Source organism: Manis javanica, chromosome 7, assembly GCF_040802235.1.
Source record: "Manis javanica isolate MJ-LG chromosome 7, MJ_LKY, whole genome shotgun sequence".
Taxonomy (NCBI): Eukaryota; Metazoa; Chordata; class Mammalia; order Pholidota; family Manidae; genus Manis; species Manis javanica.
The window spans coordinates 79053697-79075921 of record NC_133162.1 but is presented as its reverse complement, the minus strand read 5'-3'; the positions used below and the strand labels follow the sequence as shown (position 1 = coordinate 79075921).

Here is a 22225-nt window from a genome sequence, read left to right as displayed (position 1 = left end):
ACTTACATGAAGTACCTGGAGCAAATTCAGAGACAGAAAGTAGAATGGTGGTTGCCAGGGTAGCAGCAGGGGGAAATGGGGAGCTGTTTGATGAAAGAGTTTCAGTTTTGCAAGATAATTCTGGAGATGGTTGCATAACAGTGCCATTATTCTTAACACCACTGATCTATATGCTCAAATGGTTAAGATGGAAAAATTTATATTATGTGTTTTTTACCACAGTTAAAGTTTTTAAAAAAATTAATATATGTGATAAGAAAAAAGGAGTTAATCAGTGGCTCTGTGGTTTTAATGTCCTTCCAGTGATTTTCTCTAAATGGCATTGCTACCACAGTTACCTAAGCTAAAACATAGCAATCTCATGTTATGTCATGAGTATTAGAGAATGAGAGGAAGGTGTCATTAACGTAATGGTTGTCTGGAACCTAGACACACTGGAAGCTTTCTTTATGGTCTGTCATTAATCCATCCCCGGCACATTCCTGAAGTATGTGCACATAGAACAGTGAGGCCAAGCACTTTTTTATTGCCAACTGGCAGTTGCTAACAGTGAACTTTCTAGGCTAGGCCCCATGGAGACCTCTTTACCTGTGCTGGGTTAGCCTAAAAGGCCAAGAATCCAGCCAGCTCACAGCCTGCTGTGATGGTCTTCCGACCCAACTTGAGACCACTCCAGTTTGGCATGGATGAGGGCAGAAAGCCCTGCAAGACAGGGAAGGATGTATGAGCCCCCAGGGAAACTTCTCACATTGAAACAGCCACAGAATCCAAAATTGCAACTCCTATCCCCAAGCTTGAGGAAGAATCTCACTCTCCCACTGTGGTGATGGGTGACCACATTCCTGAAACCTGTGTGTCCCTAGGGACCTGGCTTCTCCTTGTGTACAATGAAGGAGGCATATGGCAGTAAAAGAACCCAGAACTTCCTGTTTCTAGAGACAGATACTTGGTTCTTCTTCTATACCTACTAAATATTTTATTTTTAAAGTTTATTTTAAATTACAGTGTAAGACACAGACGTCTTATTTATTTATTTGTTTGTTTGGTTGCTTATTTATTTATTTTGATATCGTTAATGTACAATTACTTGAACAACATTATGGTCACTAGACTTCCCCTATTATCAAGTCCCTCCCACATACCCCATTACAGTCACTATCCGTCAGCTTAGTAAGATGCTATAGAATCATTACTTGTCTTCTCTGTATATACTGCCTTCCCATGTCCCCACCCTCCTACATTATGTGTGCTAATGTAATGCCCTGTTTTCCCCCTTATCCCTCCTTTCCCACCCATCCTCCCCAGTCCCTTTCCCTTTGGTAACTGTTAGTCCATTCTTGGGATCTGTGAGTCTGCTGCTGTTTTGTTCCTTCAGTTTTTTCTTTCCTGTTATACTGCACAGATGAGTGAAATCATTTGATACTTGTCTTTCTCCACCTGGCTTATTTCACTGAGCATAATACCCTCTAGCTCCGTCCATGTTGTTGCAAATGGTAGAATTTGTTTTCTTCTTATGGCTGAATAACATTCCATTGTGTATATGTACCACATCTTCTTTATCCATTCATCTACTGATGGACACTTAGGTTGCTTCCATTTTTTGGCTATTGTAAATAGTGCTGCGATAAACATAGGGGTGCATATGTCTTTTTCAAACTGGGCTCCTGCATTCTTAGGGTAAATTCATCAGAGTGAAATTCCTGGGTCAAATGGTATTTCTATTTTGAGCTTTTTGAGAAACCTCCATACTGCTTTCCACAATGGTTGAACTAGTTTACATTCCCACCAGCAGTGTAGGGGGATTCCCCTTTCTCCACATTGTCGCCAACATTTGTTGTTGTTTGTCTTTTGGATGTTGGCCATCCTAACTGGTGTGAAGTGATATCTCATTGTGGTTTTAATTTGCATTTCTCTGATGATTAATGATGTGGAGCATCTTTTTATGTGTCTGTTGGCCATCTGAATTTCTTCTTTGAAGAAGTGCCTATTCAGATCATGTGCCCATTTTTCTTGGATTATTTGCTTTTTGTTTGTGGAGTTGTGTGAGCTCTTTATATATTTTGGGTGTCAACCCTTTATCAGATCTGTCATTTATGAATATATTCTCCTATACTGTAGGACGTTTTATTGTCCTACTGATGGTATCCTTTCCTGTACAGAAGCTTTTTAGTTTGATGCAGTCCCATGAGTTCATTCTTGCTTTTGTTTCCCTTGCCTGGGGAGATATGTTCATGAAAAAGTCACTCATGTTTATGTCCAAGAGATTTTTGCTTATGTTTTTTTCTAAGAGTTTTCTGGTTTCATGACTTACATTCAGGTCTTTGATCCTTTTTCAAGTTTACTTTTGTGTATGGGGTTAGACAATGAATGATCCAGTTTCATTGTTTTACATGTAGCTGTCCAGTTTTGCCAACACCAGCTGTTGAAGAGGCTCTCATTTCCCCAGTGTATATCCATGGCTCCTTTATCATATATTAATTGACCATATATGTTTGGGTTAATATCTGCACTCTCTATTCTGTTCCACTGGTCTGTGGGTCTGTTCTTGTGCCAGTAGAAATTGTCTTGATTATGGTGGCTTTGTAGTAGAGCTTGAAGTTGGGAAGTGAGATCCCCTTGCTTTATTCTTCCTTCTCAGGATTGCTTTGGCTATTTGGGGTCTTTTGTGGTTCCATACGAATTTTAGTACTATTTGTTCCAGTTTGTTGAAGAGTGCTGTTGGTATTTTGATAGGGATTGCATTAAATCTGTAGAATGCTTTAGGCAGGATATGGCCATTTTGACAATATTAATTCTTCCTAGGCAAGAGCATGGGATGAGCTTCCATTTGTTAGTGACCTCTTTAATTTCTCTTAAGAGTGTCTTGTACTTTTCAGGGTGTAGGTCTTTCACTTCCTTGGTTAAGTTTATTCCTTGGTTAAGTTTATTTTGATGCAATTGTGAATCGAATTTTTTTCCTGATTTCTCTTTTTGCTAGTTCATTGTTAGTGTATAGGAATGCAACAGATTTCTGTGTAGTAAGTTTGTATCCTGCAACTTTGCTGAATTCAGATATTAGTTCTAGTAGTTTTGGAGTGGAGTCTTTAGGGTATTTTACATACAGTATCATGTCATCTGCAAATAGTGACAGTTTGACCTCTTCTTAACCAATCTGGATTCCTTGTATTTCTTTGTTTTGTCTAATTGCCATGGCTGGGACCTCCAGTACTATGTTGAATAACAGTGGGGAAGAGTGGGCATCCCTGTCTTGTTCCCGATCTTAGGTGAAAAGCTTTCCGCTTCTTGCTGTTAAGTATGATGTTGGTGGTGTGTTTGTCATATATTGCATTTATTATATTGAGGTAGTTGCCCTCTATACCCATTTTGTTGAGAGTTTTTATCAAGAATGGATGGTGAATTTTGTTGAATGCTTTTTCAGCATCTATGGAGAAGATCATGTGGTTTTTGTCCTTTTTGTTGATGTGGTGGATGATGTTGATGGATTTTCGAATGTTGTACCATCCTTGCATCCCTGAGATGAGTCCCACTTGGTCACTGTGTATGATCCTCTTGATGTATTTTTGAATTTGGTTTGCTAATATTTTGTTGAGTATTTTTGCATCTATTTTTATCAGGGTATTGGTCTGTAATTTTCTTATTTGGTGGTGTCTTTGCCTGGTTTTGGTGTTAGTGTGATGCTGGCTTCATAGAATGAGTTTGGAAGTATTCCCTCCTCTACTCTCTGGAAGACTTTGAAGAAGATGGGTATTAGGTCTTCTCTATATGTCTGATAAAATTCAGCGGTGAATCCATCTGGTCTGGGGGTTTTGTTCTTGGGTAGATTTTTGATTTACTGATTCAGTTTTGTGCTGGTAATTGGTCTATTTAGATTTTCTATTTCTTCCTTGGTCAATCTTGGAAGGTTGTATTTTTCTAGGAAGATGTCCATTTCTTCTAGGTTTTCCAGTTTGTTAGCACATAGAGTCTCATAGTATTCTCTAATAATTCTTTGTTTTTCTGTGGGGTACGTCGTGATTTTTCCTTTCTTATATCTGATTCTGTTTTTGTGTGTAGATTTTCTTTTTCTCTTAATAAGTCTGGAGAGGGGCTTATGTATTTTGTTTATTTTCTCAAAGAAGCAGCTCTTGGTTTCATTGATTTTTTTCCCATTGTTTTATTCTTCTCAATTTTATTTATTTCTTCTCTGATCTTTATTATGTCCCTCCTGCTGACTTTGGGCCTCATTTGTTCTTCTTTTTCCAGTTTCAATAATTGTGACTTTAAACTGTTCATTTAGGATTGTTCTTCCTTCCTTAAATAGGTCGTGATTGCTATATACTTTCCTCTTTAGACTGCCTTCGCGTCATCTCACAGAAGTTGGGGCTTTGTGCTGTTTTTATTTGTCTCATATATTGTTCTATCTCCATTTTAATTTGTTCATTGATACACTGATTATTTAGGAGCATGTTGTTAAGCCTCCATGTGTTTGTGACCCTTTTTGTTTTCTTTGTACAATTTATTTTTATTTTTATACCTTTGTGATCTGAGAAGTTGGTTGGTAGAATTTCAATCTTTTTGAATTTACTGAGTCTCTTTTTGTGGCCTAGTATGTCATCTACTCTGGAATGTGTTCATGTGCACTTGAGAAGAATGTGTATCCTGCTGCTTTTGGGTGTAGAGATCTGTAGATGTCTGTTAGGTCCATGTGTTCTAGTGTTATTCAGTGCCTCTGTGTCCTTACTTATTTTCTGTCTGGTGGATCAGTTCTTTGGATTGAGTGGTGTGTTGAAGTCTCCTAAAATGAATGCATTGCATTCTATTTCCTCCTTTAATTCTGTTAGTATTTGTTTCACATATGTTGGTGCTCCTGTGTTGGGTGCATAGATATTTATAATGGTTATATCCTCTTGTTGGACTGACCCCTTTATCATTATGTCATGTCCTTCTTTATCTCTTGTGACTCTCTTTGTTTTGAAGTCTATTTTGTCTGATACAAGTACTGCAACACCTGCTTTTTTCTCCCTATTGTTTGCATGAAATATCTTTTTCCATCCCTTCACTTTTAGTCTTTGTATGTCTTTGGGTTTGAGATGAGTCTTTTGTAAGCAGCATGTAGATGGGTCTTACTTTTTTATCCATTGTATTACTCTGTGTCTTTTGATTGGTACATTCAGTCCATTTATATTTAGGGTGATTATCAATAGATATGTACTTATTGTCATTGCATGCTTTGGATCGTGGTTACCAAAGGTTCAAGGTTAGCTTCTTTACTCTCTTACTGTCTAACTTAACTCACTTATTGAGCTATTATAAACACATTCTGATGATTCTTCATTTCTCTCCCTTCTTCTTCCTACTCCACTCTTTATATGTTAGGTGTTTTATTCTGTACTCTTTTGTGTTTCCCTTGACTGCTTTTGTGGATAGCTGATTTTATTTTTTTGCCTTCAGTTAGTATTTGGTTCCCCTGCTTTCTTTGCTGTGGTTTTATTTTCTCTGGTGACATCTATTTAGCCTTAGGAGTGCTTCCATCTAGAGCAGTCCCTTTAACATACCCTGTTGTGGTAGTTTGTGGGAGGTAAATTCCCTTAAGTTTTGCTTATCTGGAAATTATTTAATCCCCCCTTCAAATTTAAATGATAGTGTTGCTGGACCCATTCTTGGTTCAAGGCCCTTCTGTTTTCATTGCATTAAATATATCATGCCATTCTCTTCTGACCTGTAAGGTTTTCATTGAGAAGTCTGATAATAGGCTGGTGGGTTTTCCTTTGTAGGTGATCTTTTTTCTCTCTCTGTCTGCCTTTAATACCCTGTTCTTGTCTTTGGTCTTTGCCATTTTAATTATTGTATGTCTTGGTGGTGTTCTCCTTGGGTCCCTTCTGTTGGGGCATCTGTGGGCTTCCATGGTCTGAGAGACTATTTCCTTCCCCAGTTTGGGGAAGCTGTCAGCAACCATTTCTTCAAAGACACTTTCTATCCCTTTTTCTCTCTCTCCTTCTTCTGGTACCCCTATTATGCGAATATTGTTCCATTTGGATTGGTCACACAGTTCTCTTATTATTCTCATTCCTAGGGATCCTTCTATCTCTCTCTGCCTCAGCTCCTCTGTATTACTGTTCTCTGGTTGTTATTCCATTAACAGTCTCTTGCACCTCATCCAGTCTGCTCTTAAGTCCTTCTGGTCATTGTTTCATTTCTGTTTTCTCCCTCCGTACTTTATCCCGTACATCTTGCATAATTCTCTGTAGCTCTATCTGCATGGTTATGACTTGTATTTTGAATTCTTTTTCAGGAAGATTGTTTATATTTATCATGCCAGGCCCTCTTTCTGGTGTTGTTTGAGTGATTTTGGACTGGACCAGGTTCTTCTGCCTTTTCATGGCAATAGAAGTGTTCGCCGGCCAGTGGCGCATGTGTCAGCTAGGAGAACAAAGTCCTTTCCTGCTTGCTGGTCACCTTGCTCTTCTCTGCTACCTGTGCTGGTTACCTGCACACAGGTAGCAGTCTCTGGGTTAATCCCCTGTGCTGCTGTGGGCGGGGTGGCCCTTGGGATAGCCTAGGGCACTGCGGGGTGTCACAGACACACCAGGTTTGTTCTCTTGCGAGAAGGGCACCCCTTCGTGCTTTCTGGAACTTCCAGCTTCCTCTACCTGTGCCTGGCAGCTGCTTGTTGGCGGCAGCCTCTGGGTCTGGACCGGTTAGCTGCGCTTCGGGAGAAGACTCTGTGTGGTTGTTGTGGGTGGGGCTGCTTCCTGGCTGGTCCACAGCCGTGGCAGGTCATCTGGCTTGCTTCTAGTGCTGGTGGGGGAGAATGAATGGCAGGCTGCTTATAGCCTTGAGGGGCTTCAGAGCTGCATTATCCCCTAGGGGTTTAGGGCACCTGAAGTTCCTTAAGTTTCTAGCCTGCTGGGACGATTTTGTCCACCTGTTAAACTCTTGTCCCTTCAAGACATTTAAAGCTGGCTTTTCTTTTGTCCCCAGGGAGCCAGCTGTGGGGACCCACTTGCAGTCTCCATCTCAGATTTTACTTTTCCATTTCTCTAATATCTAGTATACCTTGTGCTGTGTGTCTGTGCTCCTGGTGCAGATTACAAGGGCTGGTTATTTAGCAGTCCTGTGCTTCAACTCTCTCCCTCCTCTGATTCTTTTCCTCCCACCGTTGAGTTTGGGTGGAGGGAGTGCTCAAGTCCCACCATGTCACAGCTTTGTATCTTACCCTTTTTGTGAGATGCTGAGTTCTCACAGATGTAGATGTAGTTTGGCTGTTGTACTGTATCTTCTGGTCTCTCTTTTAGGAATAGTTGTATTTGCTGTATTTTCAAAATATATATGGTTTTGGGAAGAGATTTCTGCCACCCTACTCACGCCACCATCTTGAGATCCCCCTGATTTGTAATCAGTTTAGCTCTTTTTTATATTGTGAATTACAAAGTAAAGTGATATTTCTCTTTCCTCTGAAACATTAGCTTTCTTTTCCATGGTGATCTGTCATCTGCAAGAGATGGCATAAGGCTGTGGATAAGGCTTCTGGCTACATCTGGGAACAGTGATCACCTCCTGTTTCTATAAACCTTTTCTTATTTTCTAACTTTCCTTTTATTCTTTGTGTTCAGCAACTTAGGTTTAATCTCTCTTCTAGGGCCTGTGAAGAACATTGCATATCCTTTTACTGTTTGAGGCTCTGTGGGGCTACAGTGATAGAAATGCTGTATTTTATTATTGTGTGACCTTGTCTTGCCCAAGTTTTCATGAGGACCTTTTCTGTGTCCAGAAGCCCCTGGCTTACCCCAGTGGTAACCCAGCCCACACTTGTGCTCTCCTGTGCTACCATCTCTCTGCTAGAGTATAAGCACTGTGAAGATGGGGGCCAGGTTTGTTTTGTTCACCATTGTATCTGTACTACTTAGCATATTACTTTGCAGATAGTAGGCACTTGAAAAATTATATCTCTTCAAAGGAGCTTGTTTTTCCTACAGTTTAACCACTCTGAAAGTAGGATACACCTCTTGAGATCAGTGGCATGGTAATTGAGAGTTGTTTTTTTTTGTCCTTAGTGGTTCATATAGTAATAGGGGTTCTTAAATCAGTGGCATCTTGCCTGAAATGTGATATACTTCTTGTGGAATGAATAAATGCTGCATCTTAGATTATTTTAGAGATTCTTATAATTGCATAATGCAGTGTAAGCCTTTCAAAATTTAAGTGTCTGATTTTGTCAGTTAGGTTTCTCTTAGAGACTTATGTATTAGTTAAATACTAGGAAATACATGATCCTCTCCCAATAACTGGCATTTGTGTTGTCTTTATGACATAGAAATTATAGTTCTTGAGCAACCTGTGTGTATCAGTGTTTGTATATATATAATGGTAGGAAGGAGGGACCCATGGCTTTTAACTGTTAGGAAAAATTATTTTTGTCTATGAATTATCTGTACAGGACTCTTTATTGGAGCAGCCAATGAAGAACTAGCTCAGGGTTTTGTTACCTGGGAGCAGATGTGATTAGCTGTAGAGCCCCGAAACATGCATGTGGCAGTTACTGAATTAATGAAGAGCTTGGGAGGCCCCACAATAGAATTTGTATTTCCAGGTGATACATAGTTTTTCCTTATTATTTCCATTTTTAGGAAGGACCTTTGACTCTCTCTTCTCAGGAAGCAGCCAAGCATTCTGATTTACTTTCTTCATCTTCCCCATTGGACAAAGGAACCAAAAATAGAACCAAAACTGTTCTTAGCCTATATGATGAGGAAGAGGATAAAACAGAGGATCAGAGCAGCATCCAAGTACCAAAGAGAATAGGAATGGTGAGCAAAAAGTAGTACAGTTCAAGTTTTGAAAGAATAAAAGAATCTCATTTCATGATTTTAGTTCTCTCATGTGAGTTGCTGAAGAATTGAAGGTTCCAGTTTCTCAACATCCTCATCAACACTTGTAGACTTTTTGATATTAGCCAAGTGTTAGTGAGGATGTGGAGAAACTAGAACCTTCCTCATTCATTGCTCTTGGGAATGTAAGATGCTGCAGCCACTTTGGAAGACAGTTTGGTGGTTCCTCATATTGTTAAACATAAGAGTCACTACATGACCTTGCAGTTCCACTACTAGGTATGTATGCAAGAAATGAAAATATACATTCATACAAAAACTTTAATGTTTCCAACAGCATTATTCAAAATAGCCTAAAGGTGGAAACAGTTTAAATAAATGTTCATTAACTGATGTGGTGTTACTATACAATATTATTAGGCATTAAAAATAATTATTTATAACATGGATGAACCTTGACAACACATGCTGAATCAAAGAAGCCAGTGATGAAAGACATATATGGTATGATTCCATTTATTTAAAATGTCCTGATAGACAAATCTATAGAGATAGAAAATAGATCAGTGGTTGCCTGGGTGTAGGGAAAGGGGCAGACAGGAACGGAGAGTGATTACTAATAAATAGGTTTGGGAGATCTTTCTGGGGTGATGAGAATGTTCTGAACTTGGATTGTGATGGTATTTGCACAGCTATGAATATACTAAAAAATCATTAAAGTATACACTTTTAAATAGAGTTTTTTGGACTGTGAATAATACCCAATTGAGATACTAAACAACAACAACAGGTGGTAGGCCATAGGGTACCAGTGCTTTTTCTAAATCAAGCTGAGGATATAGTCCATGTTGATTTCTATAAGGAAATGTTTAAAGAATTTTTTTATTACATAAATAGTATAACCCTGTTTATAAATGAGGACTACATTGAGTGAATATGAATAATTTGCTCTATTTTCTTCCAGTCTCTTACTGTGTATGATTTTGTACTATGATTTTCATAGTTGTGAAACTTACAAATGTAGTTGCTATGTTACACTGTTTTTATTTATAATCAACAATAATTATTAGTTAATTTTTAATGTGACACATTTTGTCTAAAGTGAGTTTTGTTTTAATCTGAGGGTGTGATAGCAAAGAAGAAAAAAGGGAGAATTTTAGAATATAAAGTCTGGGGCATTATAGTGTCAAACCAAGTAATGTGAACAGTAACTTTCAAATGTCAGATGTCTTAGTAAACCAATAGAACTTGTTTGGAATCTGAAGGTAGTGGGATAAGAGGTGGATGGGCATAGGGGAAGGTTGGCCAGTCATACCTCTGCAGTTCTTTGGACTTCGATGCTGACAGGTTAGGGGGATACATGCTGGACCACCATGTAGTTTCTGGTATTAAGTCTTTTCTTCCCTTTGGGAATGAAATGGAGAGAACTTGTTTAAGTTTGTGTGTTTTTACCCATAAAATGTTTCTCACTGTGGAACTAATGGATTGTTTTTAAAATAAAACATTGAGATGCTACACAAAAGTTGAACAATGATCTTTCCAGATTATGTTTATGTTACTGTACTTATAAATACGTTCTCCCCTATTTTTGTTAGTTCTGTAATATTCTATCATATTAGTGTGTCACTCCTTTCTGGTTAGGACTTAGGCTGTGTCCAACCTTTAGCCATTATAAACAAAGCTGCGTTGTTGTTTCATCTTTACATCTGTGTGTGATCCTCATAAGGTAAATCCTTAGAACATCCCTCTTTCTCCCAGGGCTCCGATCCTGATGCCTGGCCCAAAAGCACAGGTGTCTTTCAGGATGAAGAACTCCTTTTCAGTCACAAGCTCCAGGACAGTGACCCCAATGCTGACCTTTTCTCCAGCACCAAAAAAACCAGGGTCAGTTACAAATGGTTCTCCACATCGTGGCTTTGCTATTGTATTAGAAATTATCTCAGCTGCTCACCTTGTTCTTTGTAATTTGTTTTGGTTTGGATGTTGAATTTGAGTTTATACTCTAGTTCTTAGAGCCAAGTGTTGGAAGCCTTTTTGGGGATGATGAAGATGACGATCTGTTCAGCTCTGCCAAGTTGAAGCCTTTGGTACCAGCCTTTTATTCTCAATACTGGGGGAGAAGTGGAAAGATTTCTGGCAAAGGAAATTAATGTCCAGTTACACGGTTAAGGAAAATACACGGAATTGTGGTGCTTACAAGTAAATGAAAGGCAGATAATGTATTGTTCGTATTGTCCCCTTCTTAAGTTCCCTAACAGTAAAGCATTAACTAACCCACGTTCTCTTACTGTGTTTTGTTTGGTTTTTAAGTTGCTTATTGAAAGACCAGTGCATACAGTATGGTGACTAACTATTCATGCCTTTCAGGTGCAGAACCTTAAATCTGAGTGTTAGCTTGTGTATGTCACCTTTTTCCCCCTGCCCAGTAGATTTTATAAGTTCTGTTTTATTTTTATCATAGAGAGGGCTCCTAAGAAAGTCAGTCTTTAGAATGATATTTCTGAAAAGCCGCCTTTGGGTTGGTTCAAAACCTTCATTTGAGAAGTGACTTTTAAAACTCAGAAGCTAGGGCCTTTTTTTGCAATATGACTTTCCTTTAAAATTTCTAAGATACTTGACAGACTTTTGGTATTCTTTTTCTTTAAAGATACCTGAAAAGAAGAAGGTAGTGAAAAAAGACCACTCTATTTCCTCTTTTAAGAATGAGAAACATCTTGAGTCCACTCAAGGTATCAAAGAAAAAAGCGAATGGAAACTGGAAACACCTCAGGTTAGAACCGATCTCTTTAAGGACTTATGGCTATTGTTTGCATCCCAGTATAGAATAACTCCATCATGCAGGCCCAAGGGTATTCAGAGTTCTCTTAATTAAGGGAGAAACAGCGACTAGGATGACCTCTTTTCCTTGACTGTATTTTTCAACCCTGCTCATCTCTCCCCTCCTCATTCCACACTCCAGTCCTATGAATCTGTGCTTACTAATAATTTTTTGAAGTACTTCCATTTGATTCCAAGATAAAGTTGAGGTATGGTGAAGAACCTTCTTCCCACCAGAAACCCTGGCTCTCCCTTTGTTTTACCTAGAATTAAATATCAGTTACATCCCGTTTCTTGGTTCCCCTTCTGTTACCGCTCCTGAGATCATTGCTGATAGGCGTCCATCCTTAGCAGTCTTCTCTGTGGAGTGCTTCCTGAAGGCAGCCCAGAACTGGAGAGTGAGTACTGGGTCCAGCTGGCTGCTGCCCCTGGATGTCTCACTGAGGCCTCAGTGTCCTGAGCTCTGACAGCAAGGCTCTAGGACAAGCACATACCCAGTGATTTGTCCTAAGTCTCAGCTGCTTTGGCTTCTAGAACCAGTGCATTAGGCTGTGTGTGAATTTCTGTGTGCTCTATAATATTTGCCATGTGAGATTCCCAGCATGATAATTTCCCCAGCTGGTCAGATTTTGGTGCTCTGATACCCTAAGAGTCTTAGGAATCCTATTCATGGTCTCCATCTCCCTTTATTCTGTGAAGTCTGACAGCCTTCTACTTGCCCAGTGGATAAGGAGGCATACATAAGTGAAGTGATGTCAGTGAAATGTTGTGAGGCCCCAGGAGACATCTGAATGCCTTTCCCATTAGAGAACTACAGAAAGTGACAGCTTTCCTCCATGACACATTTATTTACAGGCATAAATTTAATCCAAGGAACATTTTCTATTTCCCCAATGGGTTTTTAACTGAATGTAATTTCACGCAGGGCTTACCAGATCCCGTTCCATTTAAAACCAAAGAGCCATCCCCTCGGATCTGGAAAATACAAGTAATTATACCATGTCTGGAATCTTCATTGCCTGCCTTGTGGCATCTGTAAACTTTTTGGGGTTTTTGCTTATGTCAGCTGCTCTGCTGCCAGGCATGTTCTCATCTCTTCCCCACCTTCTAGTTGTTGCTGCTTGTGTGCTGTCTGTAATGTCCTTTCTTTGGTCCAAGTGGTGGGTACAGGTAGCCTTCTGTTTTAGTTCTAAGACTAGATCAGGAAACTATCCTGCATGTCTCTTTCTCCTCTTGTATTATACGTTATGTACACTGAGTCTCTCATTGTGTGTCATAGTAATAAGAACAGATTGCTGTGTTTAAGAAAACATACAGAAAAAGTGTCATTTTTCTTCTTTAGGCAGATTTAACGATTCATCCAGCAGCATTGCTGCCTGCAGTGACTCCCCAGATCTCTGGAACAAGGCCTGTTTTGCCAGAATTGGCTTTCCCTTCATCTGAACCTGGGAGGACCCACAGTTTGGGAAGTATGCCCACTCTTTCTGGAAGTGGGGAGGCCGGTGTGAGTTTTGATCTTCCAGCTCAGGCAGACACTCTACACAGTGCAAACAAGGTGATGCAACCACCTCTGCTTGCTTGCTTCCCTTTTTTTTAACCAGAACAACTTGTATGTTTCTTCCTAGTCCATCAGTTACACACATTAGGCTGACCTTAACTCCCCATATGAAGGAGGCATCTGATCTTTCCTTCATCTTTTCTGTCCTCCTTCCACCTCCCTAACTCTCTGTCTACTTTCTCATTTGTTTGATTTACATCCTGATCAGTAGCCACACTGAAGTCCCACTACCTCCAGGCTCTCCTGCACTGCCACTTGAAAGGCTTCTAAACACAGAGCAGATCATGTCCCTCTCTGATGGTCTCTCACTGCCCATTTGAGTTTGAGCTCCTCAGTTTGATATTAAAGCCTTTTATAATCCATGCTAACCAAAGCATCCAACTTTCCCACCAGTCGCCCCATACGGCGAGGCTAAACTCCAGTCATATCAGGCACCATTCCCTGCACTCACATTTCCCTGCCTGCTGCTGCCACCAGCCTGGCTGCTTCCCCTGTCAGGAACACTCCTCCTCACGGACAGCTCTGCTCACACTTAACTGTCTCTTCTGCCTCCTTGTCCTGGGTTCTGTCCTCTGAGATCCCATGGCAATCTTTGCCTGGTTCAGGCAGTCCATCACACTGTTTCAGAGGCTGTGGTCTTGTGCCAGGTGGACTGTGAGCTCTTTGAGGTTTTGCTTTCCTTTTAGTTGGTTCTCTTTTATTTACCCAGTCTTCCTTCTCTAGGAAGTTTCAGCTGATCTCTGAGCAAGCAGCAGCACCTAGGATGACCCTGGAAAATACATTCATTTCAGGTTTCCAAACCTGTTTTCCATGAAAAATAAAAGAGCCTTCCTTTTGTTACATATATTCTTTGTTAACTTATTTATTTATTTTGGTTAAATTTAAGTTGGCTGCTTCTTAAAATTATTTGTGAAATTTCCTTGAAATAGGCAAATACAGTCAAGTACTTTGCCCAGAGTACTTTTTACCTTCTCAGAATTACTTGATTGTGTATTCTGGAAATTATCACAGACATTGTGTTTAATGGCTAAAAAGTGACTGTATTTTAAGGTTATATTAAAAGTTATGATTTCTAAGCCACAATTTTTATGTGAAATATTTAACATTTTAATTAGGGTTTGTTGACTTGAAAGAAAGAGCATAGCACCTTAGATCACCTCTCTTCCTTTATTCTCTTATATCTCCCTGCTCCTGGAGCCTGAGTTTAGGCTAGACCCTTTAGTAAAGATTAGTATCAGCATTCCCTCTGATTCTTTCTTGTTTTGAAAGATACTCACATTTAAATCGAAGGGCAGAGTAGGGCTCCAGGGAGGGTTGTCGGACACAGTACCAACATGCCTGCTTTGCAGGGCTCCCGCAGTAGATGAAGCCTTTTGTATGAAATTGAACAGAAATTTCCCCTCAGGAGACTGAAAAAATGGATAACACGAAAGGATCAAGAACGACTTAGCTTTCGAGTCCTAGAAGCGATTAAATTCCTTTGGAAATCTTTTAAGAAATAACCTCTTCTGTGTCTTAGTATCTTGATTAAAGTGGACCAGATATCATATTTTGAATTGCTAATTATTTGCTATATTTGCTTTGAAAACTTTTTTTTTAAATCATCAGATCAACATTTGGTTTTTGCCATTGCAGAGCCGAGTCAAAGTCAGAGGGAAGCGCAGACCACAGACCCGCACGGCTCGGCGGTTGGCTGCCCAGGAGTCCAGTGAGGCTGAGGACGTGAGTGTCCCCAGAAGATCTGTTGCACAATTGGCAGATGGCACCATTTCACCAGAAGGCTGTCAGCCACAGCCCAGAACAGCTGGTGGAAAAGACTCTGAGGAAGCTGTGGCAACTGCTACTCCACCTTGGGCAGGTGTTCCCGTGCTTGGAATGGATGGAAACTCCTTTGCAAAATCATTGGGTCAGCCTTGTAAGGATGATATTTTTGATTCTGAAGACATTTTTTCCAAGGGCCCTGGTTCTCAGTCCACTGGGAGAAAAACAGTCTTGGTGAAGGCAGCAGAGAGCCTATCTACACTTCCAGGAGGAAGTAAAGAAAAGAGCTCCGTGTTTCCTGCTCTAGGTGAGGCAGGCAGTGATGATGATCTCTTTCAGTCTGTTACACCAAAACCAGCAAAGAAAACAAATCCCTTCCCTCTCCTGGAAGATGAGGATGATCTCTTTAGAGACCAGAAGGGTAAGAAAAATGAGTCAAAATCCAACCATCAGCAGGATGTCATCTCAAAATCGCAAGATATTTTTGAGGTAATAAGACATAAAAATATGTTTTGTGCTTGTTCTATATATATTGGCTTATTTGATGACATTAATGTACATTACATTTGCATAATTAAGATTGCATTAAGCTTGTTTCATTGCTGTCTGATCACTATTTGCTTTGTAACTACAATAAGGTTTTCTTATTAATAACTCTGAAACTTACCTAGAAGTAGTATTTTGTTTCATGTAGGGGGTAGTTCCTGGTTAGCCATAACCACTGGTACAGGTCTTGGTTTTTGTCGTTTTTACCAGAATGTCAGTGCAACTTCCTTGGCATGCCACTCTGACATATTTAAACCACTATTGGTACAGCTTGAGAGTTGAACCTCAGGTTTGTGGGAAAACAGGCCCTGGCTGGGGCTGACAATTTAGTGCAGCGGTAAGGCCTTCAGTGGTCAGGTACTCTCTGGCGGGGGTTCACTGAGCATCCAGAAACGGGCACAGGGAGAACGAGAACCGGCACTGTGCTCCTCAGAGTTCTTAGGGAGGAGCGGGGGCTACAGGCTGGGCCACAGATAAATAAGAAGTTTTCAGACAAAGTTAAGTGTCATAAAGAAAACAATCCAAGGCCTTGGGACAAGAATGACCAATAGGGATGGGAGGAGCTCCTGCATGTGGAGTGGTAGAGAAGGCCGTTCCGCAGAGCTGGCGTTTGAGCTGAGACAGGCCTGAGAAGGACCAGGGCTGGCAGAGATCCTGAAATAGTGCATTCCAGGCTGAGGGGGCAGTTAAATCAAATTTTTTTTAAATTTAAAATTGTTTCATTTTTTGGCTTTACAAGGATGATATATTTGCTACAGAAGCAATTAAACCCTCACAAAAGACAAGAGAGAAGGAAAGAACATTTGAATCTAACTTGTTTGATGATAATATTGACATCTTTGCTGACTTAACTATAAAACCAAAAGAAAAGTCCAAAAAGAAAGTGGAAGCCAAGTCTATATTTGCTGATGATATGGGTAAGTTTGGTTGTCTTCATATGACATAGAAAGTCATTCATTCAGTGACTTGATTATTTCTCCTGCTACCTTTGTCTTGGCCCTTGCCTGGACAGTGCTCCCCAGTGGGTTTCCTTTGGCATGCTATCTAACCCTGAGTTAGGCTGAGGATGGACAAGTGAATGGATTAGTCATTTTGGTGAAAAAACTTGGGTATGATGGACATTAAGGAATTTGAAGGGGCAGAATTTGATCTTTTAAGTATAACTTAGTTTGTATCTTAGTACACCCACTGCCAATTACCTGTGACAAACCTGAACACTCTGATTATGAAAGGAGACCAGAAACTACCCCGCAGGCTAAAGTAGATTGAGGTGGCTGTCTCGGGTGTGAGGTATTTGATTGAGTCAGAGTCCTAACAGGAGAGTGAGCATCAGTGGTTTAGAGAATGGAGGAGCAGTGCAGGAGAGCAGGACTATATAGGAAAGCAGGTTATAACTCATACATTGCATCTCACCAAAGATCTCTGTGTGTAAACATACTTACTTTCTCTCCATGGTGTAACTACTTTACTAAGGGCCAAGCCAAATGTCCTGTAAACCTAAATGTACAGCTTCTGGTATGTCCTTAGTCAGTAGACAGGGCTTGAGCTGGGGCCAAATACTCATTTACTACTTCTCCCCTTCCTCCTCCAGGGGTTGATCTGGGGGTCAACTGGGAGAAAGCTGGTGTTGCAGGGCCACACTGGGTCTGTTCCCACGCGAACTTTGTGCTTTGTCTCCATGTACTTCCCATCACCTGGGTTGCAGAAGAAACTTCATTTTTTTAATTATAAAAAACGTAATCCATGCCTGTTTTAATAGATTAATACTATTTGAGAAATGTAAAAGTGAAAACCCCGAGTGGTAACCATTATTTCAAGTTTGGTATGTATCCTTTCAGGCACTGTGATACTAACATACATTTGTATACATATAATATATATTTATTTTTTCCAAAATAAGATTATTTCCGAGTGTTCTCTATTACAGATAATGCTGTGGTCCTTAACATCTGTGTGTATATATCTTTACTTAAACATGCTGATATCTAGGATAGAATCCTAGCAGTAACATTACTGGGTTAGGAACATTACTAAGATGAACCATGAAACACTGGAGTCAGTGGAACACTAAACAGGAATGGAGTCATCAAGGCTTACATTCATACCACTTGCGTTGATATACCTCAGACTGATGCATTTATTCTAAAAGAGGGCAACTCCTATTTTGAATTTCCCTTTGCTTACTTTTATTGCTCTTAAAATCCAATGGGAAAAGAATGTAGAATGAAGTACAATGTTACATATCATAAAGTTGGAGTGGATTGGAGATTGTTTTCTTTTCCCTTTCCCTCTCTTGCATATGTACATATATACCTTTGTAGCTGAGAAAATTGTGCTCAGAAAGAACCTGTGACTGGTATGTGATCATAAAACTTAATTAGTTGCAGAGCCAGGACCAAAATCTAGGAGGCTTGGATCTATCATAGTGTTTTTCGGTGTCCCATACTGTTACCAGACTTGAGTCGTTGGTGGTTTGTGTAGATGCACCTTAAAAGCACTCATTTTCTTGCCTATTCACATCTCTTTTTCTTTTTAAAGATGACATATTCTCCTCTGGTGTCCAGGCTAAGACAACCAAACCGAAAAGTCGATCCTCACAGGCAGTGCCTGAACTAAAATCTGAACAGAAGGTGTCAAACATATTTGATGATCCCTTGAACGCTTTTGGAGGCCAGTAGAATGAACAGGATATCATATCTAACCCTTCAGCTACATCTTTGAGTTAATGATGCTATCTTAGTTGCCCATTGTCTTAACTGAATTATATAAGCAAATACTGAAACAGCTAGCTTACCTCTTATCCAATGTACTTTGTATTTTTCTGCAGTGGTTTTAATCATGGCCTAATACTGCAAAACAAAAATAAATGTTTCACGATGTTGTTGTGATTTTTTTGTTGTTTTCTCCCCTTTAAACTATATTTTAATTAGTCTTGGGAGGATCACAGTATGATTTAGGGCATGTTGAAGAATAAATATATTTGTGCCTTTCATGGGTGGGCAGGGAATCCTAGAGGTAGAAGATGCCATACAAATGGCCAGGAGTCTTTCTAACCTGGATGGGAGCCCGAGCTTAGTCAGAGCCTGGACAAGTAATAAAGGAAGAGGATGTAAGGTTATATACTTCACGATTCTTTGCAAATAGGAGAGGGGGATTTCCTCTGATTCCACTGTATTCTGAAGATGCCTGTACAGTTTCACTGATGCCAGGTCTGGTAAATTATGGCTTTCTACTGTCTTTTTTTGTAAATAAAGTTTTATTGGAACACATTATATCCATTCATTTACATATTATTTATGGCTGTTTTCACCCTACCTGCAATACTAGAGGTTAAATAGTTGTGACAGTGGATAGCCCACAAAGCCTAAGATACATTTTCTCCCTGGCCCTTTACAGAAACACTATGCTGACCCTTGCTCTAAGGCATCCATTGCCATTCCTTGGAGCTTTGCATTATTTTGTGAAAGAAGCAGAGTGAACCCATGTAATGGTAGGGGGAGAAGTGCTGAGGGTGGAAATGTCAGCTCCTGGAGCAGCACTGTTCCATAGAACTCTACATTGATGGGAGTGTTCTGTAACTGTTCTGTCCAGTGTGGTAGCCACTAGCCTGTGGATGACTGCTCCCCCCCACCCTCTCCAGTCTGTGTTTCCTATGCTGTGCCATCTTCGTGCTGAGTATTCAATCTATACCATGGCACAAACTTTGTAGGCAGGCCCAGTTGGTTTCACCAGTCCTAAAACCGCCGACTTCTTTGGGCACTTTTAAGATTGAACTGGGAGTTGTTCATGCTCAAGAGTCAAAAGAATTTGTACAGCTCTCACAGATCAGCTGTTTGCCCTACTGTGTGCTAGGAGAGCGACTTGATGGCAGAGGTGGGTGCTTACTAGTTGCCTACTCCTTTTCCCTGTCCCTTTTGTCCACCTACCTTCTGTCTGCTAGGTTACTTGTGTATATAGTTTTCTGCTTCAAGTCTGGGCCTACTGTGGGGCTGACTCAGAAGCACTTGTTAAACATGTTGCTTATTTTTTGGAGTGATAGAATCTAATGGTCCACCATTAAGATTGATTCCAGGGAATTTAAGAGACAATTGAGTCAGAAAATATGCCAATTGCTATTTTGAGAGGTTTGGAAGTAGGAGGGAACTAAATGGTCCTATTGTAGGCACTTTGCCGTTTATTTGGTCTGTATAACTCTACCAGATAGGTAATGGCCTCAATTTATAGATAAGGCAAAAATCTGGAAGCAGTGCAGAATAGTGGAAGAAGTTTGGATTTTTTTATTGAGACCTAGATTTAAATCTGTTTCTCCCGCTTGAGTTTATTGAGAATACGCAAATTGTTTTACCTCTCTTAGTGTCTGTTTCCTTCCGTGTCCAGGAGGGGTTTCAGTACCAACCTTGCAAGAATGTGATGGGAGAGAATATGCAAAGTCCCTTGTTAACTATCAAATACTTGAAAAATGGTAGATGATGATAATGAGAAAGAATAATTTGGCCAAAGTAACAGAGCATCCAGTGTTGGAACCCAAGGCTTTAAATTCATCTACCAGACTCCAAAGCCCCCATGCTCTCAGTCATCCCTGACAAGTGGGGAGGTAGGTTGAGAAAATTTTTGATTAAGTAAGATCCAGTTCATCACAGGCACTTTTAGAGTCTAGTATGAAAAGATAATCATATCCGTCTTCAAGGGGCTGCAGTCTATTCAATGTTGGAGTTTAAGAAGGAACAGTGGAAGAGAGCCTAAAGACGAATGAAAACCCTATGCCTCATCATAAACCTTCGTGTATGCTCAATAGTTCGTTGAATTGTGGAGATAAATTGGGGGATGGGGTCTTAGAAGGAGAAAGGGCAGAGATTGGGTGCTGGGGTTCATTTTAGATTCGTTACTCTGGGCCACAAGATGAAGATGAGTTAAACTGCAGTGGGAGGAAGATTATGTTCATTGTCAGCTGAGTAATCCACCTAGTGAAACAGGCCGGTTTGGTTGGATAATCTTTAAGGGTTGCATTTAGAACACTTGTGAGAAACAGAGAAAGGCGTGGGGGACTGTTTTCAGGTTGGGAGGTTTGTGTTGTCTTGTTAATGGTGTACACTGAGCTCAGTAGCTTGGGAATTAATGCGGGGCGTGGTGGGGGGGAGGGGGAAACGGGAAGCCGGGTGGCTGGGCTTACTCAAAGCTGGGATTTAACAGCTCAGGGTGTCCACTCGAATACCCTGGCCTACAGGTCCTAGTAAATTTGGTGAGGAGTAAATGGGTAAGGCTTCAGAGGGTTGTTTGCTTTCACCCTTGTTTTCATCCAGGCATTAGCAGTGGCCCCCGATTTCAGATGAGGCAACTGAGGCCTGAAACGTTAGGGAACAATGAAGCTCTGGAAACGGGGTTTGTTAAAGGTGGGACGGCCAGGGATGCACTGGGAGTGCACAGGCTTTGGAAAGGCAATCGGCTGATCGACTGGACATCGTCTGCCGGGGACCCTCCTTTCCACACCACATGGCACCTCTTAAGGACAACCTAGAATGGTGTAGGGAAGGCGCTGGCCACACTCTGTCGGCCGAAGCCAGTCCCGCACAGTTTCCCAGCGGGCTGTGCGGCTTGTCTCCAGCCCTACCAGCCCTGCCCTAGTCAGCTGTCCTCTTAGTAATAAAGGGTTAACATCCGAGCCTCTCGTAACCAACAACTACCGCCGAATGCAAAGGGCGCTGCATCTTCCGAGCAACCGGCGGCGTCTGCGGCCATGCCCCGCCTCTGCCCCCCGCTGATTGGAGGGTGACGCGAGGGCCGGCGAGCGATTGGTACGCGGTGTCGCGAAGCGGCGGGGATGTGGCGGCAGCGGTGCGTTGCTAGTGCCTACGGCGGCTTCGCTCGCAGGGCTGCGCCTCCCTGTAAACCTGCGGGCGGGCGAGGGAGTGGACGAGAAAGCCGAGGGCCGCTGAGCCTGGCCGCGCTGCTGCCACTGGCTGCTCTACGCAGGGCAGCCGGGCCCGCCTCTTCCGCCGCCTCAGCTGCCCCGGCGTCTAGTCGACAACACATCCTTTGCTTTCCGACCCTCCGCAAGCGCGACGAGGAGTGCTCCGCCCCTTCCAACGGGTGCTGATCTCCGAGTCGCCGACTCTGTCATGGGTTCTGGCAGCTGCCCTCCAGGCCAGTCCGGTGCGTCTGGGTAGTCGGAGAGTATCTTGGAGGAACGCGGACTGCGCAGGTGACCCGGTAGTCTTCCTGTAGACGTTGGATCCGAAGGATTTCCCTGTCCCACTAGGAAATTGATTCCAGCCTAGAGTTTAGCGTATGGATGATGTGTATGTAATTCTGTAACCCGTTTTTATAACTTAGGGATAGTTTCACACATTAGTAAAAACGGTGAATTGCAAGTCAATATTTTTAATGGCTACAGAGGATTCTGGATCTCTATGCTGGGGGAAAAGTTTAAAAGATGTCTTATGTGGCTAGTATTCTGTAGAACAGAGGATAAAACTGACTCCAAGTTTCTGAAATTATTAAGCGCTGTACTATCATCCTTTTATTTTTGGTGTGTTGTTTGGGAGTTTTTCAGAAGAGAGTTGATTGAGAAATGGTTTTTGATGCCATTACTCCTAAGAACTGTCTTTTAAAAAAATAATTGGTAAAAATTCTGGAAGTACTTTTCTCTTTACCTGCCATCTGCTCTTCCTCTCCCATAAATTAGCTGTTCTTGTTCTTGCATCGTTTGCAATCCTGTCTTTGAGTCTTCATTGCCCTT

General features: G+C 41.2%; 1 protein-coding gene and 1 non-coding gene across 12 annotated transcripts in view; both read left to right on the top strand.

The window, feature by feature from the left end:
• LOC108399309 (WASH complex subunit 2C-like) overlaps positions 1-18377 on the top strand; it is a 65764-nt gene extending 47387 nt beyond the window's left edge. For 2 of the 11 annotated variants that reach the window (XM_073241204.1, XM_073241202.1), the window contains 9 exons: positions 8607-8786; positions 10566-10691; positions 10814-10894; positions 11455-11577; positions 12550-12612; positions 12967-13179; positions 14818-15432; positions 16229-16406; positions 18028-18377. In XM_073241204.1, the coding sequence (XP_073097305.1) occupies positions 8607-8786; positions 10566-10691; positions 10814-10894; positions 11455-11577; positions 12550-12612; positions 12967-13179; positions 14818-15432; positions 16229-16406; positions 18028-18167 (1719 nt within the window). In that variant the 3' untranslated portion in view covers positions 18168-18377. The other 9 variants (XM_073241203.1, XM_073241208.1, XM_073241206.1 and 6 more) reach the window with 9 other exon arrangements.
• Positions 18378-21301: 2924 nt separating this feature from the next.
• Positions 21302-22225, top strand: part of LOC108395851 (uncharacterized) — a 61721-nt gene continuing 60797 nt past the window's right edge. Inside the window, exon 1 of the transcript XR_012133289.1 lies at positions 21302-21688. This is a non-coding gene — a transcript (uncharacterized protein). The remainder of the gene's footprint in view (positions 21689-22225) is intronic.